At 37.5% G+C, this 19,060-nt stretch overlaps 2 protein-coding genes across 2 annotated transcripts in view; both read right to left on the bottom strand.

Moving 5' to 3' along the window:
* LOC139127342 (dimethylaniline monooxygenase [N-oxide-forming] 2-like) overlaps nt 1-19,060 on the bottom strand; it is a 43,899-nt gene that overhangs the window by 14,132 nt on the left and 10,707 nt on the right. The gene's annotated exons all lie outside the window — the stretch shown is intronic.
* Nucleotides 3,967-10,243, bottom strand: LOC139127341 (dimethylaniline monooxygenase [N-oxide-forming] 2-like). The gene is made up of 7 exons (XM_070693257.1): nt 9,772-10,243; nt 7,866-8,315; nt 7,531-7,586; nt 6,782-6,958; nt 5,881-6,100; nt 5,088-5,323; nt 3,967-4,776 (listed from the first exon to the last, which is right to left on the bottom strand). The coding sequence occupies exons 1-7, from the start codon at nt 9,887-9,889 to the stop codon at nt 4,531-4,533; spliced, it is 1,503 nt and encodes a 500-aa protein (XP_070549358.1). The 5' UTR covers nt 9,890-10,243; the 3' UTR covers nt 3,967-4,530.

Below are 19,060 nucleotides of genomic sequence, written 5' to 3'. Positions count from 1 at the left end.
TTTGCTGAAGAGAAAATGCTTATAATGACTTTCAATAATGTTGTATTATAGTGTCTTTAATGTACATAGCAAGTTTCATCAATTTGATCAAGTCAATTCAGATATATATCCTTAATTGGGAAAGTTCATTAAATATGCAAATTCGGAATTGGCTGAAGTAAAAATTCTTAATGACTTTCAAAATTAGTGTATCATAGTGGCTTCAATACATGTAGCAAGTTTCATCAACTTTGGTCCAGTCATTTCAAATATATATCCCTAATTAACAAAGTTCATAAAATATGCAAATTAGAAATTGGCTGAAGTTAAAACGCTTAATGACTTTCAATAATGTTAAATCATAGTATCTTTAATATACATATACCAAGTTTGGTTAATTTTGATCGAGTCAAATCAGACATATATCCCTAGTTAGGAAAGTTCATTAAATATGCAAATTAGCATTTATCTTTCATGTCACCCCTTAATGGTTCCCACTGCTGATATATCTTGGTGTGATCAACATTTGTAGCAAATCTCATCAAATTGTGTGTAGTCGTTTTTAATGTATATCCGTTTTTTCTAAAATCATTAATTATGCAAATGAGCAAAAAGTACGCAAGCCACACCACCAAAAACTAATCAGTTCTTGCCATTTGCTAACTAAATATATGTACCAGATTTGATTTTGATCTGATAAGCCGTTTTTGAGATATCGGACCAACAGACAGACAGACAGACAGACACACAGACGGACAGACAGACAGACAGACAGACATCGCTGCGACATATGCTCACGTGTGTAAACACGTGAGCAAATAATTTGAAAGCTCTCGGAGTTACGTAATTTGTTTCCTCACACAATCAATTTCAGCGTTTGTGACATTCACTTCGTGTAGTCAGGTTACATAGTTCACTCAACCGCACAACTGCACAGCTCACAAACGCCTAACTGAGTTTAATTGATTACTTTTGCCTAATTTCTCGCGAGTTCAGATGCAATATCAGCGCCGGTCAAAGAACCACCACTGCAAAACATTTAAGAATATACCTTATTTTATCTTATAGAGCAACTTCATTTATACGACTTTGGTCGTTGAGGTCGCAATTGGCCGTTAACCTAAATGTAGCTTACGTACGCAATCTGTGACTGATAAATGGGGGACGTTCTTTCTGGACAGGGACTTTGGAAAATGACAATAAATCCTTGCTGGTGTTGGTTACTAGGGAATCTGAGAGGGTGCTTCCCTGTAAAGACGTAACTCAGGTTCGTAGTTCAATACATACCGCCTGATTGAAAGAGAGAAACAGCTTTCTCGTGACCACAGTATTGTGTTCATACAATAAATTATAGTTTTTGAGTCAGACTCGCATTGTTTTTATAGGAAGGTGAGTTATGTCGCTCGTGATTTTTCCTCCTGGTGTTTAGGAGATCATTCTTTTATTGAAACGCACGGAAATTGATGAGAGGATAATTGTAAACTGTCACAAGACATGGAGTGGCAAACATATACTTCAATCTCATTATTACGTTATGGAAAACGTGAATTACGTCAGCTCCGTGTACTGCTGTGGGTGCTTCATGACAGAACGTATATTACAGTTATCTCAACCTGTGAATTATGATCCACTGCTAGCTATGACATTTGAATCAGTTAGAGGCCGTTGCTTATGATAATCTCCTCTTTTTCCTTACTCAAATTTTTGAAGTCAAAAGACGTGACCTGACGCCCTTCTGACCTTGTGCCTCAAGTTCTTCTCTAGATCTTTATTGCCGCCTTCCTAGTTTTTTGGTGACATTTGAACACTCTGAGAGACCCCGCGTACTCAAACTTTTACTAAATTTCTGTAAACCACTCCGCTACCTGCTTGCAGTGTGACATGTTGAAGTGAGGTTTCCACAGCAAGAACTGTGTTGCTAGTTCATTGCACACTGTAGACGAAGGTCAGACTTTCAAGCATATCATCCAGTTAACACGATTGGAACTAATTTGGGATAATTGGATTTTCATATTTTGCAAATTTCTCTAAAGTATTAGGTGCAATATAGCTGAATGTTGAAATATCTCGAATTACTCATAAAAACAAGTTTGTTATATAAAAAGAAAAGCAGATGAGATAACATTTATAAATTAAATCGACATTACTTCACCATCCAATTATCCCAAAGTAGTTCCAATTTTTTATCATCCAGTGTACAGCGCACGAGACAAGGTCTTTCAGGTTGGGACCTGACTTATATTGTACACATATATCTTCGACCATTGCGATGGTGTCAGTCCTTAATCTCTGTTTCTCGTGTTCGTGCATGCTCGCAATTACTCAATCGCCGACAATTGTCAGGCGCTTTTTCGATGCAATGATAAATTGATTTTTGTCGATTACAGCATAATATGTTCTGACTATTTCAGCATGCAGTTTTGGAAGGCCCCTAAATTTCTGTAACCACTCCTCTACCTGCTTTCAGTGTGACATTTTGAAGTGAAGTTTCCGCAGCAAGAACTGTGTTGCTATTTCATTGCATTCTGTAGAATAAGGTCAAACTTTCAAGCATATTGTAATCATCCAGTGTGCAGTGCACGAGACAATGCCTCTTAGGTTGCGACTCGACTTATATTGTACACATCTATCTTCGACCATTGCGATGGCGTCAGTCCTTAATCTCTGTTTCTCGTGTTCGTGCATGTTCGTAATTACTCAATCGCCGACAATTGTCAGGCGCTTTTCGTTGCAATGATAAATTGACTTTTGTCGATTACAGCATAATATGTTCCGACTATTTAAGCATGCAGTTTTGGAAGGCCCCTAAATTTCTGTAACCACTCCTCTACCTGCTTTCAGTGTGACATTTTGAAGTGAAGTTTCCGCAGCAAGAACTGTGTTGCTATTTCATTGCATTCTGTAGAATAAGGTCAAACTTTCAAGCATATTGTAATCATCCAGTGTGCAGTGCACGAGACAATGCCTCTTAGGTTGCGACTCGACTTATATTGTACACATCTATCTTCGACCATTGCGATGGCGTCAGTCCTTATTCTCACATTCCTGGCTGCTGGGAGTGCGGGATCGGCTGTGTGGGAAAAATCGATCCCACACTCTAAGAAATCGTCCCACACTCTGCAGTAAATATTACACGAGCTTTGATTGGATGATAAACAACTGCATGTTTCGTTCCACGCGCACAATGTTATCCAATGGCACGACGAGTAACACACGGACCTAGACTACAAAGTAAGCAGGTTAGAGTACAGTGGCAGTCGAAAGAGTTGTCACGATTTTGGATAATGTTGTACGTGTCCAATATGAATTTAACGCATTTTGTGGTCATGTGAGAAATAGAATCTCACACACCAAGGACCTGGGATCAGATTTCTCACACGAGTTGGGGATATTTTGTCTCACATGAGCCGCAGGCGAGTGTAAGACAAAATATCCCAACTCCAACTCGTGTTGTCAGGCGCTTTTCGTTGCAATGATAAATTGACTTTTGTCGATTACAGCATAATATGTTCCGACTATTTAAGCATGCAGTTTTGGAAGGCCCCTAAATTTCTGTAACCACTCCGCTACCTGCTTGCAGTGTGGCATGTTGAATTGAGGTTTCCATAGCAAGAACTGTGTTGCTAGTTCATTCCGTTAAATTTTGTATGTCTTTCTGCTTCTTAGACTGACTGTTATTGAGTTGGACTATAAGTGCCGACAATTCACCATGTACTTGTAAAAGTTAGTGTCCTATACATATAATATGAAGTCTGCTTCTGAAATCGGGCGCCCATTTCGAAGTTTTTGGATTACAAATACCTGCAATATCTGTGTACAGCTTGCCTTTTCGCTTAGAACGTTGGGCACATCCTAGGCAATCCACATTGCATCTTATTCGATCTCCCCTCTCTCTCTCTCTCTCTCTCTCTCTCTCTCTCTCTCTCTCTCTCTCTCGCGCGCGCGCGCGCTCTCTCCCTCTCTCATAACAAACAGGTGACTATCAAATTATTCTTGATCCGGATTTTTTATTCCAAAATAACATTGCTAACTTTCGGTCTAACGACTTGGTTGGACCCATTTTCAATTTAGTAACATTGCACATTTTAATATCACACAGTGTTTTAAAAATAATATATTATACCCTTGCCATTTCACTCAGAGTTTACTGTTGTAATGCTACCTGTTATTTACGTAATGTACATTTTGAAAAGGCAGATTTCTGTCTCTATGAACTCTTGGTTTGCAATCTCAGTTTCACCCATCTTCGTCGGCAGCCCTAAACTAAGTCTACTATGTATCTCTTCTGTATGCTAATTTTTCCAATTATGTAATATCAAAATTCAGTAAGAAAATGGCCGCCTGATAGTGATGCTTGATTATATACAAGAAAAATTAATAACAGAAAAATTAAAGTCAGTGAGTTATCAACCCTCCAAATTCATACCTTACTTCAGTGTAATCACTGTCGTGAAATCAGCTGTTTTCTAGATATCTAACTTCTAGACAGACAAATAAATGCAAATAGAACAATGGTTCTCAATGCCGTTAGCGTGCGAACCGAAAATGCTCTCAGTTTATTTCTTCTTCGCAAGAAGGATACCCCTTCAAGATAAATCTTGTGTTTTCTTCCGCATTTAATATTCTATCCCTGGCACCAGGCCATGCACCTCGTCCTTGCAATCGATACCAGTACGGTACCATGGGACCATACTCGTACGCCATGGCCAGTTTTGGATCCGACAGGAGAAGGCGCCAAAATGAAGGTCTCACACCAATCATCTCAGCTATTTCTTCACCTAATGGCGGACCTGGAACCTTTTTTGAGTGGGAAAGAGGAAATGTGATTGACTGGAGGTTATATCACTATTCTTCATCACTGACGCAAATGCGTGCCCCGGGGAGGAATACTTTTTTAGTGAAAGTTTACCGCGGAAACGTTTGATCAAAAGAGTATATCTTTGTTTTACGGAACTAGCGCCTTTTAAGAACTATCAAAATCATACATCAATGAGTTTCCATTATCATGATTATATCAGGATTTGATTTTTTCCCCTTTTTCCAAAAAAATATTGATCGTCTAATTTTAATGCCGTCTATAAAAGATTTATTCATGGGATAGAACCTACTTGATACTGTTTGTTCTTCTCAAATTTTATCTTCTGATCAATATCCATCTTCATTATAGCTTTTTCTGGCAGTACAATATTCCCGGTAAAGACCTGGCTTGCTAAGCGGGCCTGTAATTCGGCCACTGGCCAATGAGACCCGAAAGGAGTACAAATACTTATCAGCGCCAACCTCTCGGGATGATCCAGACGCAATGGGAAGACGTACTTGTACACCTCAGCTTTGCCAGATTCGTCTGCAAAATAATTTTTACCAATCATTGTGACATGCATCAGAAAAAGCGTTTTTTGGTTATTTTGATTTCGTGAGAATTACCTCATAATGTCTTTCTCCACCATGCATATTTAAGAAAGACGTATAATCGTACAGGTAGGTATATAGTGACGAACGGAAAACTTTTAGGCAATAATAATGCACATTATCGTTACTTTTTTCAGCAAATCATCTTCGTTCTACTCTTGAGCAAGTTGGCATTCATTGCGAAAATATATCTTCCCATTAACGTATTTAGTAATTACCGTCTTAAAATTGGCTAAGACGCCAAAGGTCAGACAAAATATCGATATTTTCTGGTGCACACCAGACTTCCAGCTGTCCATCAGCTGATTTATTTATTTATGTATTTGCATCATTAATTATGTATTCAATAATACAGGCATAACAAAGCTAAAGGGCATTTTAGAGACCAAGAGATTATTATTTTATTCATTGTTCTGAAATGTACATGCATCTGACACAAAAACAGTATGAAATCACGTATATCACACGGTTGTAATCAGTATCATACGTTACCGTAGAGCCATGAGTCGTCGATAATCGGTACGTTAAAGCCATATCCTGTAGCAAAGATAACTCCATCAACATTCTCAAGAGTAGTGCCATCTTTGAAAATGACGTCATTTTTCAGAAACTCTTTGATGTCAACCATTGGTTTAATCTGACCTTGGGCAAGCCTATCGTGCATGTCATCACAAATCATCAAACGCTTCCATGCTGGGTATCTCTCTTTGGCCTGAACATAGAAGTTGTATATAGACATACGAAATGTCATATTATAGAAAATGCGTTTAGGGACCACGTGAGCACATTCAGTTCACATATGGTAAGTAGATGTTTCAGATAGCACAGATTCACAAGAAAAACCTCACGGTCAATCAGATGGTTGTATATGATGATCATCATATTCGGCGAAATTTCAGAATAGCGTCTATGTTTTTTAATAAGAAGATTTATGTTAATATGATATTGACTTGGCAAATGCCCTAGACGGTGTATAATACCAAAATAGGTAATTGACACGATTAACATAACAACTTCTGCACCGCTTCACTTGAAAAATCGTCATTTTAATAATTATGTTTTGCTCCAATTCACGCAGGTAAGCCAATTGACACTGAATCTTGTGGACTTGAAAGTTATATCTACATTCCACATTCTTATCTTGATACAGTTTCAACTAGAGTTCTGTATTGTACAGGTGTAGAACGAACTTAATAATGATGATGATTAATAATATGTCGAATAAACCGACTTTGTCACATCTTATACTTAATTATATTGAACATTATTATGTGATTTTTAACAGTAAATTTGGCTTCCAATCTGTATTACATTAGCCAAATGCTACGTGGAATGTTGTAATTATGATTACCGAGGCTACAAAAGTCTAGTCATGAATGCATTCACAACTAACCTGTAAACCATATGTTTGGTGATCATTCATTCTGCCTTTACACAGGCTCTCCAACGATGCTGTTTGCCTTGTTGGCCATCTGAGCAAGTGGCGAGTAAAGACGACGGAGTCAAGGGGGCGACCGTCCGGAGAAATACGAGGGACAATCCAAGTGCCATGCCGCATGCTAAGATATACCTGAATAGTAAATAAAAATGAACTTTTAGTAAGCTTGGCAATTCCATTGCATCCAAAGTAACACATAGTATATGTGCAACTAGAATCGACGTGTTCACCAAGCAAACCATCGAAAGAGACGAAAATCCGGCGACATCTCCCTCATGTGTGTTCGTTATCCTAAACAAAGATGAGACTCTAATTTGAAGCTTACTTGCACACGCTCGTCTTTGCCTTTGACTGGAACTTAAAACGGCTAAGCTTCATTCTCATCAATGAAAAAAGTTTTAATAGTAAAGCTCATTTCTTAAAATATTGGTGGTAGCGCATTTTCAGGACCCTCAAATTTATGCGCTTACCAACAGCCTGAAGGAGAACGAGAGCAAGTATGATTTAACCTGTCTATTACATTCTTTGAGCTATACCCTTGTTCGGATGCTTTTCAAAGCCATCGTGCAATATAACATGTTTTCCAAATATCAGATATGCTTACACAAATAATAACATTCAATAATATAACCTTCAACCTAATCACACACACACACACACACACACACAACTAAAATAACTAGATTAACCGTCCAAAATATTACCTCAGCGCCATTTCTCGCAAGTTCAGCTGCGATTTCCCCACCTGTCGCTGAGCCACCTAGGGATCATTTAAATAAACAAGAATGTTGTTAATATTCCCGTGACACCGAGGAAGGAACTTTGGAAAAGGATATATTACATGGATGGTCCCACGGTATCCAGATAAAATTAAATAGATTTTGCTTTCAGCTCTCATTATCCGTGTCTTGGGTTTTATACTTGTATTCTTGTATACTATGTATTGAAATATTTCGAAGTGTATACAAAACATTTAAATATAATCCCGATGATCATATTTCAACCTAGCCGATTAGGCTGTATTGTCGGACTGGCTCACCGACAACTATAATCTTCTTTCTCTTGAATATACTGGCTTCTCGGTACTCGTTAGCGTGGAGTTTGGTCCCAACAAAGTTGTCCAGGCCAGGATATTTAGGTGTGTTCGCCATGTTAAGAGTGCTTGTGCAAATCATGACGTAATCAAACTCTTCAGTGGAAAACTGGTCATCCTTGTCCTTGATCTGTAACTTCCAATACTTGCCATCGTTGTTGCGCTGTACGTCGAGTACGTTTGTATTGAACCGAATGTGCTTCTCGAGATCGAAATGTTCTGCATAGTTCCGGATATGACGCAGTACTAATCGGTGACCAATAAAGGGCGGATATTCCTTCGGGAATGGGAAATCCGAAAATGACATGAATTCCTTGCTTGTGTTGGTTACGACAGAATCATAGACGGCGCTTCCTTGTCCTTGACGTAGCTCGTTAGTGTAATACCATACACCGCCTGATTGAAAGAAAGACAACGAATTCCGAAAATGATGTGTGACGAATAAAAGCAATGTATTCATTCTAGGAATTTATCAAATATAGCAAATGTTGACGTCTACCTGACCTCTGGTGTGATATCGGTCAAGGCTGTTGCTAAACAACAAGCATTAATGGCCATCAACGGCCATTAAAGGCCAATGTGAAACCGCAACCTGGCAAATACCCTGTATCTTTTGATTTCTATCATAGAATTACTGAAACCTTTATTATAATATCTACAGTTCGGAGTATGTGTGTTTTCAATATTGCAACAGCACAAAAAGAATATGGCTAAAGAGGGATGATATAAAAGATTTCGTACGCAAAACAAGGACGCCAAGTAATTCGGCACAGACTTATTACTAGACTTAACAATAAAATCAATATTGCCTTTCTCGAAATCACCTTAGTATATACCCAACTGCCGATTGTTTGAGTCTGATGAAGTACAGTGAGGGCAATGAACCAGGGTTAAATGTCGATTGTCAGAAAATGCGAGGGGAATCCCCACACTCCTTACTCTTAGCCCCTAAATACTATAAGGCCCCTTTTTAAAATTAACCTTTAACCTTAATAACGTCATCAATGTAAGACTCAGCAGTGGTCATTCTATGCTTTACGTTTCAAATAAATGTAACTCTAAAAGGTCCAGACATAGTTCGTATAAAATCTAGTACCGCAAGGAGCTATTCAAACAGAGTGTAAGTTAAAACATCTTAAAGCTTACTCACGCGAGACCAGTTTTAGTTTTAATTCAAAGATATGTGTTACTAAACTAGATCATATCAGTTAAGGTGTGTAATATCATAGCTTGTGCCGTCTTAAGTTATCATCCTCAGATATATTATTTCTAAATTGATGTGCAGAACATTTCAATAGCTGCTATTGTAGTACGATTTGACGCCCCATTTAAGCTCGGGGAAATTAGGTCAACGCACCGGTGCTGTCTGAACCGTTCAGCTGTACATGCATGTCATAGGGACGGACACTTGACCCCCAACAACAATGTTTGTCCCTTATACGACCCTTTGTAAAGAATCGCGGCGTCCTTTCAAGTGGACGCATGCGACCTTTACACACACTTTTTGGATAACGGTCGTAACGAAAAACGTAATCACCAACATATCATAGTTTCAAAAAGTTGTTTCATTAAATGGATAGTAGGCACGTCTTAGCCAAAGTAGCAAACGTTGTGGTTGTTACGCGATCGCATTTTAGAGAGAGAGAGAGAGAGAGAGAGAGAGAGAGAGAGAGAGAGAGAGAGAGAGAGAGAGAGAGAGAGAGAGAGAGAGAGAGAGAGAGAGAGAGAGAGAGAGAGAGAGAGAGAGAGAGAGAGAGAGAGAGAGGGGGACATATGGCATTGTATGACTTTTGAAATAAATCTCGGAAGGGTATTATTAATATTAAAGACTCTACATTCGTTGCTCACTTACCTAGTTTGTCGTGTCTCTCGAAACAAAATGGCTCAAGTCCTTCCTCAAGGCAACTTTTGATTGATGTCAAACCTGCGACTCCGGCGCCGACAATTGCTACTCGCTTTTCGGCCGCCATACTGATTCGCTCATACACTGCAGGCAGTCTGGACCCGTGAAACCTCAAGACTTATGCAAATTACCTCAAGAGTTAGTCACGTCTGTTGCACGCTGATAGCATAAGGGCATCAATAAATCTTAGGGAGTAGTAAAGGTATAGACGAGCCCATATTGGATGATTATGGTATACATGGTACTTGTACCAGTCTTCGTTCAACTTCATTCCTTGACTGTGGCATACAAATGAACCGGAATCAAGCCAATCACCGAATAAGCTCACGGATTAATACTGAGACTTTGGTCGCCAATTATCAAAGAGGCACTCGTGTAGCTGCAGTAACTCCATTGATTGTAAAGTATAAACACAGCCAGTGACAGCTAGAGTGATAGCATAAACCGATTTATGACATGATTTAATGTACTACAAAGTAATCAACATCATACCGATACGAAATGTTATTGAACTAGGTGATGAAATAAGAAGGCACCTCAGCTATAAGTTTGAAAACGTGCAAGATCTTGTAACTATATTTGTAGGATCGGACGATAGTAAAGGACATCAAATTTCTTTTAAACGAATTAATTACGTCCTGTTGTTGTTGAAGCTGCTGTAGGTACTTCTGATACCTACTCGATGACAAATCTGACGCAATCCGATTTTTAGCTTTTGATCAACAGTTGATGATATGCAAGTGAAAATTAGCTTTATTCCGTCTGCACATTTCAAAAATGCGACTGATCGACCATGCTAGCGGGTGATTAGAATGCTGTCATACAATTTTTCATGTTCAAAAAATTGGACAGATTTAGCATGGATTTTGTATTACTTTTTTCGTCAATATTAAATATTTTTATAAGGGCACGAAATGCCTGATATAAAGTCATCAAAATTATATGAAGGAGGAGGGAGTGAGATAATTTACACACGATTTCCTGCTTATATTAAAACATGTTCCCCAAACCAGGTGATCTTTTCTTGGACTTCAATGTGATAGGTGTTTCCTTACACTACCGCTGCAATAATGAGAGTCTGAGAATTTTGTTGTCACCATTATTGAAAATATAAGTAAGTATACAATGTACAAACAGGCGTCAAAATGATTGTATGGAGGTTTCTGTCCTAGAAACAAGCAATTCAAGTGCTAGAGATTCGCTTCACTCTTAAACCTATAATAAAGGTTCACCATTCTATTTGATGATACAGTGCTCCTCGTGTTGTCATGAAGAATCTTTCTTGATACAAAGAAGATGAAAGTAATGCCTCTTCTCCTAAAAATGTAAAATTTCACGAGGACAATTGTCGGTCATTGTGGTAACTAAACCTATCAAGGTATGATAATTAAACCACTTTGAGAATCACTATCGTATCACAGATCTGTCTGACATGTCTATATTTACCTCTTATACTGTAGAGTTCGTGAGTGTCACTCAGCGATCAAAAGGTTAAAGAGGCATTCGGGTGGAATGCTTGTAAACTAATGTACAGGCAGTCAAAAGGTCTCGTGATCTAAGATAGAATCGTGCGCAGCGGCAGTAAATTGCATAATACTTAGTCATTTTACTTATCGCATTGTTCGGATACTGTTTATAGTGAGGTAAATAGGCATAGGTTCAGCATAGAGCTTTAAGATTCATGTGGGTATTGGCTTCTTTATGATAAACATCATATAACAAGCATTCTGACAACTAAGACGGTCAACTGTTCTCTACGCAGCGTTTTCGAAAAAATGAAATTTGACGAATATCTTTGCGAGGATGTTTTTGTCGAAGTGGTGTACAAAAATGCATACATACATACATACACACACATACATACGTACGTACATAGATACATACATACATACATGCATGCACGCATGCATTAATAGATACATCGATACGTGCGTACATACATATATACATACGTACGTACGTACGTACACACACACATACATACATACATACATACATACATACATACATACATACATACATACATACATACATACATACATACATACATACATACATACATACATACATACATACATACATACATACATACATACATACATACATACATACATACATACATACATACATACATACATACATACATACATACATACATACATACATACATACATACATCCATACATACATACATACATACATACATACATACATACATACATACATACATACATACATACATACATACATACATACATACATACATACATACATACATACATACATACATACATACATACATACATACATACATACATACATACATACATACATACATACATACATACATACATACATACATACATACATACATACATACACATACATACATACATACATACATACATACATACATACATACATTACATACATACATACATACATACATACATACAAACATACGTACGTACATTCGTATGTATGTACGTACGTACGTGCGTACGTATGTACGTACGTGCGTGCGTGCGTGCGTGCGTGCGTGCATGCATGCACGCACGCACGCACGCACGCACGCACGCACGCACATACATACATACATACATACATACATACATACATACATACATACATACATACATACATACATACATACATACATACATACATACATACATACATACATACATACATACATACATACATACATACATACATACATACATACATACATACATACATACATACATACATACATACATACATACATACATACATACATACATACATACATACATACATACAAACTACATACATACATACATACATACATACATACATACATACATACATACATACATACATACATACATACATACATACATACATACATACATACATACATACATACATACATACATACATACATACATACATACATACATACATACATACATACATACATACATACATACATACATACATACATACATACATACATACATACATACATACATACATACATACAAACATACGTACGTACATACGTACGTACGTACGTACGTGCGTACGTATGTACGTACGTGCGTGCGTGCGTGCGTGCGTGCGTGCATGCATGCACGCACGCACGCACGCACGCACGCACGCACGCACATACATACATACATACATACATACATACATACATACATACATACATACATACATACATACATACATACATACATACATACATACATACATACATACATACATACATACGTACATACATACGTACGTACGTACATACATACATACATACATACATACATACATACATACATACATACATACATACATACATACATACATACATACATACATACATACATACATACATACATACATACACAGAGGAGGGAGTGAGATAATTACACACAATTTCCTTCTTATATTGAAACATGTTCCCCAAACCAGGTGATCTTTTTTGGACATCAATGTGATAGGTGTTTCCTTACACTACCGCTGCAATAATGAGAGTCTGTGAATTTTGTTGTCACCAATACTGAAAATATAAGTAAGTATACAATGTACAAACAGGCGTCAAAATGATTGTATGGAAGTTTTTGCCCTAGAAAAAAGCAGTTCAAGTGCTAGAGATTCGCTCCACTCTTAAACCTATAATAAAGGTTCACCATTGTATTTGATGATACAGTGCTCCTCGTGTTGTCATGAAGAATCTTTCTTGATACAAAGAAGATGAAAGTAATGCCTCTTCTCCTAAAAATGTAAAATTTCACGAGGACAATTGTCGGTCATTGTGGTAACTAAACCTATCAAGGTATGATAATTAAACCACTTTGAGAATCACTATCGTATCACAGATCTGTCTGACATGTCTATATTTACCTCTTATACTGTAGAGTTCGTGAGTGTCACTCAGCGATCAAAAGGTTAAAGAGGCATTCGGGTGGAATGCTTGTAAACTAATGTACAGGCAGTCAAAAGGTCTCGTGATCTAAGATAGAATCGTGCGCAGCGGCAGTAAATTGCATTATACTTAGTCATTTTACTTATCGCATTGTTCGGATACTGTTTATAGTGAGGTAAATAGGCAAAGGTTCAGTATAGAGCTTTAAGATTCATGTGGGTATTGGCTTCTTTCTGATGATCATCATATAACGAGCATTCTGACAACTGCGACGGTCAACTGTTTCCTTCGAAGCGCACAATTAAAGCAAACAACCCAGCGTTTTCGAAAAATGTAATTTGACGAATATCTTTGCGAGGATGTTTTTGTCGAAGTGGTGTACAAAAATACATACATACATACACACACACACACACACACACACACACACACACGTAAGTATGTACATGCGTGCGGGCAGGCAGGCAGGCAGGCAGGCAGGCAGGCAGGCATACATACATACATACATACATACATACATACATACATACATACATACATACATACATACATACATACATGCTTAAAGTTACTGAATATTTTTTACCTTGTAGTTTACCCCACTCTCTAAGTTCTGTATGATCATTATGGTAGATTAATAGTCGCGCCAGCGGTTTCTTGACTTACCACGCAAGGGTTCATAATGTACTATGCAAGCAGCAAAAGGTGTTACGTACTCAACTAAATTCACGGGTGTCGCGATACTGTTTGAGCGCTTATAAATAAACAAATACGGAACGTGCAAAGTATTTTTTACAACATGCCATTAATCAAATACATCCCTTTTATTAGCCAGTATGTATTATTATCCATCTTGCAAGTGATACAAAATAATGATACTATGACAAAGAAATTGAAAAAAAAACACTGTCGTGCATATGAACGAGGACATAAGAAAACAACTCTGGTATTGAATTTTAGAAGCGCCCTCTGTGTCAGCAACTAGATGAAACAATTGCCAGTTTTTAAAGTGAACGCTAGTTTTCAGCTTGCGATTGGAAGATGGACAGTGCAGTTACTATTGCAACGATAATGACAGCACAATACGTCCAATCTCAAACCCAATAGGTTGTTATCATGGTAAAAATTGTTAATTGATGTCCAACATTCTACCTGCAGGGTCTTACTTTGTGTGTATATATGTTAACTGTTTTCATCACAGGGTAAACTGAACATAGTGGTCGTACAAACGTATATAGGAAGTAACGATTAATTATATTTCTTTCTTTTCATTGTTTTACATAGAATTGAATCGAATTTCAGTCGAGTGCAGAACTTGTATAAGCAGAAAACGTATAACCATTGCAAATGTCTCAATTTTTCTTCTTTAATAGACGAAACGGGCAAAGCTGAGGTGTACAAGTACGTCTTCCCAGTTCGCCCAGAGCATCCTGAGAGGTTGGCCGTGATCAGTATATACAGTCCTTACGGACCTCATTGGCCATTAGGGGAAATACAGGCCCGGCTAGCAAGCCGAGTCTTTGCTGGGAATATTGTACTGCCAGAGAAAGCTACCATGAAGACAGACATCGATCAGAAGATAAAACATGAGAAAAACAAGCCTTTTTATGTAAATGTTATTTGTTCCAAAGGCATAAAAGGCCCTCCCTTGGAACTGTTACTTTGGCTAGAGTCTTTGTATATTCCTTTCTATGTCGGTATTTTGACGTCATTTTATTACCCTCAATACATTGCAGTCGGTAGAGGGCGCTTTAGGGTAAAAATTACTTGGCTTTTGGCCTCAGGAGTTAAGCCTGACATATAGCAGGGGTCATATTAACGAGCCAACATGCCTTAGCTATAGCAAGGAATTTTATCTCATACTGTTATAAAATATCTAATCATGTGTCACCTCCCTGTCAAAAAGAAGAGCCCTTGCTTGTTTTACCATCGGGCAAATTCCGATACATTGGACAATACCACTCTCAGGTTACAGCACAAGGAAGCTCTTCTTCCCTGTTTATGTGTGTCTGTGTTTGTTTGTGTGTAAGGTGTTTGTGTTTGTTTGTTATTTTTAATAAAATAACAGCGAAAAGCTGCTTTGTTTATATTTGTCAATGAAGAGCAGTTTATTTATTTATTTGTATACTTGCTTGTTTGTTTATATGTATTTCCGATGGTTCGGGTTAGTGTTAGGCTTAAGTTAGTTTTAGGGTTAGGCTTAGGCTTAGGCTTAGACTTGGGTTAGAGTTAGACTTAAGTCACGCCCTCTATATTACCAGAGAAGGGGAGCAACTGGGATTCAAACATCTGTATTTTCAAGTTAGAAAAACCCACAAAATAAATGCCAGACAATTGATATATTTGGTGTGTGGCGGCAACATGTCCTGTACGTACCACACCTATCCTGTAATTCAATGGAAAGGGCAAAAATCGGCGATAGTTCGCATCTTTCTCCTTTGATTCGTACAGTTTGTACGGCAAAACTTTATACGTGAAGTACTTAATGATAAGAAGTATACTTGTTTTGTAAAAAATGCAAAAAATGTTCTCTCTTTTCCTACTAGTTGACGTAAATGTGTTTTGAGGGCAAAGGTCAAATAGCATCCTATTGACCTGAGGTCATGACTATACTCCGCGTCAAAGTAATTGGACTTAGCGTCCTCTGATATACCGAGACTGTACGACGAAGCACCATAAGTTACAGACGCAGGTGTATAATAATCTTTGATAAGCTTGCTATTGGATACGTTTCAAATTTAAGACGGACCTGCCCACCTTGCTCTCTAAGACCTTATATTCCAGTGGGGTTCAAAGCAAGTCGATGTAAGCAGTATATGAGAATAAAGGTATTTTTAAAATACTAGAGTCCGAAAAACTGTCCCAATGCAAATCAACTTTAGCACTTACTTCAAGCTGGACCGTACTGCGGAAACGTAGTACATCGTAACGTCGTTATTATATTCAGAATTGTTTCTTCAATACAGATTCCAGGCCCACCAACTTTTGATGACATAGCCGAGGTGCTTGGTGTGAAACCTTCATTCTAGCGTCTTCTCCTGTCGGATCCAAAACTGGCCATAGCGTACGAGTAAGGTCTCATGGTACCGTTCTGGTATCGATTGCAAGGACATGGTGCATGGCCTGGTGCCAGGGATAGAATATTGAATGCCGTTGAGAAAACCTCATTTTGCTTGTGCTTCTATTGAATAAAATATATAATTTTATGCACGTTAACTACCTTATTCACTTGAAGGAGCTATACAGTTGCAACAGTGTCTTTCCGTATGTACCATGTATCTATCTCTTTGTCCGGTATCTTAAGAACAGTTTATTACACTACACAAAATAAAAGTGTGTTTTAGTACTTGGCGTTCATTACCTTGGAAGTATCAAAAGCGTTGCTGACGATTGCTGGCTATTATTATGACAATTTGTCATTGCGCGACAAATTATGGAGCTGATAAATATAGGGTGGTCTTGCTAAAATGCTTAAATTACCTCTGACTAAGAAAGGCTTCCACAGTTTTAGTTTCATGAAATTGTCATTTTTTGCCATACAATTAACACAGGTACGGCGGCCATTTGAATTTCAAATATCGATAAATCTAGGTTTCTCTCGTACCAACATTTGCACGGTGACCCCCGATTTTATTCTTGATTTTGAAAACGAACGCTTGAAAGCTTCCTTGAGAAAAATTTGAGCAGAACTTTACGTCTTTCACTTTCGAGGCGCATAATACCTCAAGTATAGCCCTATGACTGGATTTGAATTTATTAAATGTGCCGACGTAAAAGAATTGACGTTTTGCACTATGTGTTCCTTTAATTATTTTGTAACAAATAGCAATTGCATGATAGTACCATGCACACTTACGGGCGATATCAATTTCTTTGATATATATTTTTAGGTCTTTAAGTAACATTGAAGGGAGGTAGTCGTCGGAACTGCGTTCAAAGGTCCCTAGGGACCCCTACGACCGATACAAACATTGTATCCAACGTACGTTGGCGATCGATGAAATTAAATTTAAAATATGGTTATCATAATGTACAGCGCTAAATTTTAATGTTGTTGCTATGTTGACATGATGCATCTATATATAGTGCATGAAATACATTGTTTGTAAATAAGAAGTCGCATATGCGCAGTTCTGACGACAACTTTCCTTTAACATTTCGAATTTTACCCCTTCTCTTCACAAATGGAGCATAACGAGTATTCATTTTTGATACTCCAATTTGTTGCGATCATTTCATAATTTTTTCTTTAGTGTCTATGAACACTAGACGATATCCCGGTCGCAAAACAGTGTGACATGCCCCAAAGCCCTACTGTCGTGGATTTTCTAAATGTTTTACCGTGTCTGTGATTTTTTTTGTAATTAACTTCACTACCTTTATTCAATGAAATATTCGTATTGTGATTAATTGCATGAAAGGAGAGCGTAATTATTTTAGATTTGTTTTTCAATTTTAATAAAACACCTCAAAGCTAAATCATTAAAGAATTGTGTTTTGTTCTCGTTTACTTGAATCACGTAATTCTCATGTCCTATCAATGAAGTTATATGACATATAGCTGTTCACCTTTAAAGGTATACTGTCATCTGTTTCAATTTTGCAACAGTTACCATGAAAAGAGGAAATCTAACCAATCACAGATTTTAAGCGGATGGCTGCTTTTTAAAAACAGCGCCCTCACATGGACATTTTGACATTTTGAATAAAAAGAAACGCCTCTGTGGTCATATTTAGATTACAGGTGACTGTAAACCTCTAACTGCTTTCGATTGTAACATGACTCGCCAGCTCTTTGTTATTTAAAATTTCAATTAAGAATTTCTGTGGGAATTTATTATGTATTGAAATTTACACACTGAAACAATATCGGACATTCTCTGTATACATGCTCTTTTGAATGAAGTGGTCATGCTGGTTGAATTGATATGACTTTCCTCCATTGTAATAACCGTTATATGCCATTGCCATTGACTTAACGATGTTGATTTTGACGCATCACTTTCAATTTCAGTAATTCACGTATTGCTCTAGTAATCAGTACGTCATAAAAGAGAATAATGATTCGGTATTTCTCTTCATATTTGCAAGGGGCGATAACAATTCACTTTGGACACAATTGGAACGACTTTGGGAGAGTGGAATTGAATTGTTAAAATTTATAAAACGTATTATGTGTCCTATTGCTGAAAGTTGCAATATTGTAAATTACCCATAACAACAAGTGCATTGCAAAGATAAACCAAAAAAAGGCGAAAACGAAAGTAGATAAGCTTCGATGTGCTGATTAACCAAAATATCACTAAATATCCTATCCACCCAAATTAGTTC

The sequence above is a fragment of the Ptychodera flava genome, unplaced genomic scaffold (genome assembly GCF_041260155.1).
Source record: "Ptychodera flava strain L36383 unplaced genomic scaffold, AS_Pfla_20210202 Scaffold_31__1_contigs__length_3010019_pilon, whole genome shotgun sequence".
In the NCBI taxonomy this organism is placed as follows: Eukaryota; Metazoa; Hemichordata; class Enteropneusta; family Ptychoderidae; genus Ptychodera; species Ptychodera flava.
This window is presented reverse-complemented; position numbering and strand designations above follow the sequence as displayed.

Coding starts and splice junctions, on each gene's coding strand:
- LOC139127341 (XM_070693257.1), bottom strand. CDS start 9,889: ATGGCGGCCGAAAAGCGAGTAGCAATTGTCGGCGCCGGAGTCGCAGGT. Junction 8,316..9,771: donor CGAGAGACACGACAAACTAG/GTAAGTGAGCAA, acceptor TCTTTCAATCAG/GCGGTGTATGGTATTACACT. Junction 7,587..7,865: donor AAAGAAGATTATAGTTGTCG/GTGAGCCAGTCC, acceptor AATGATCCCTAG/GTGGCTCAGCGACAGGTGGG.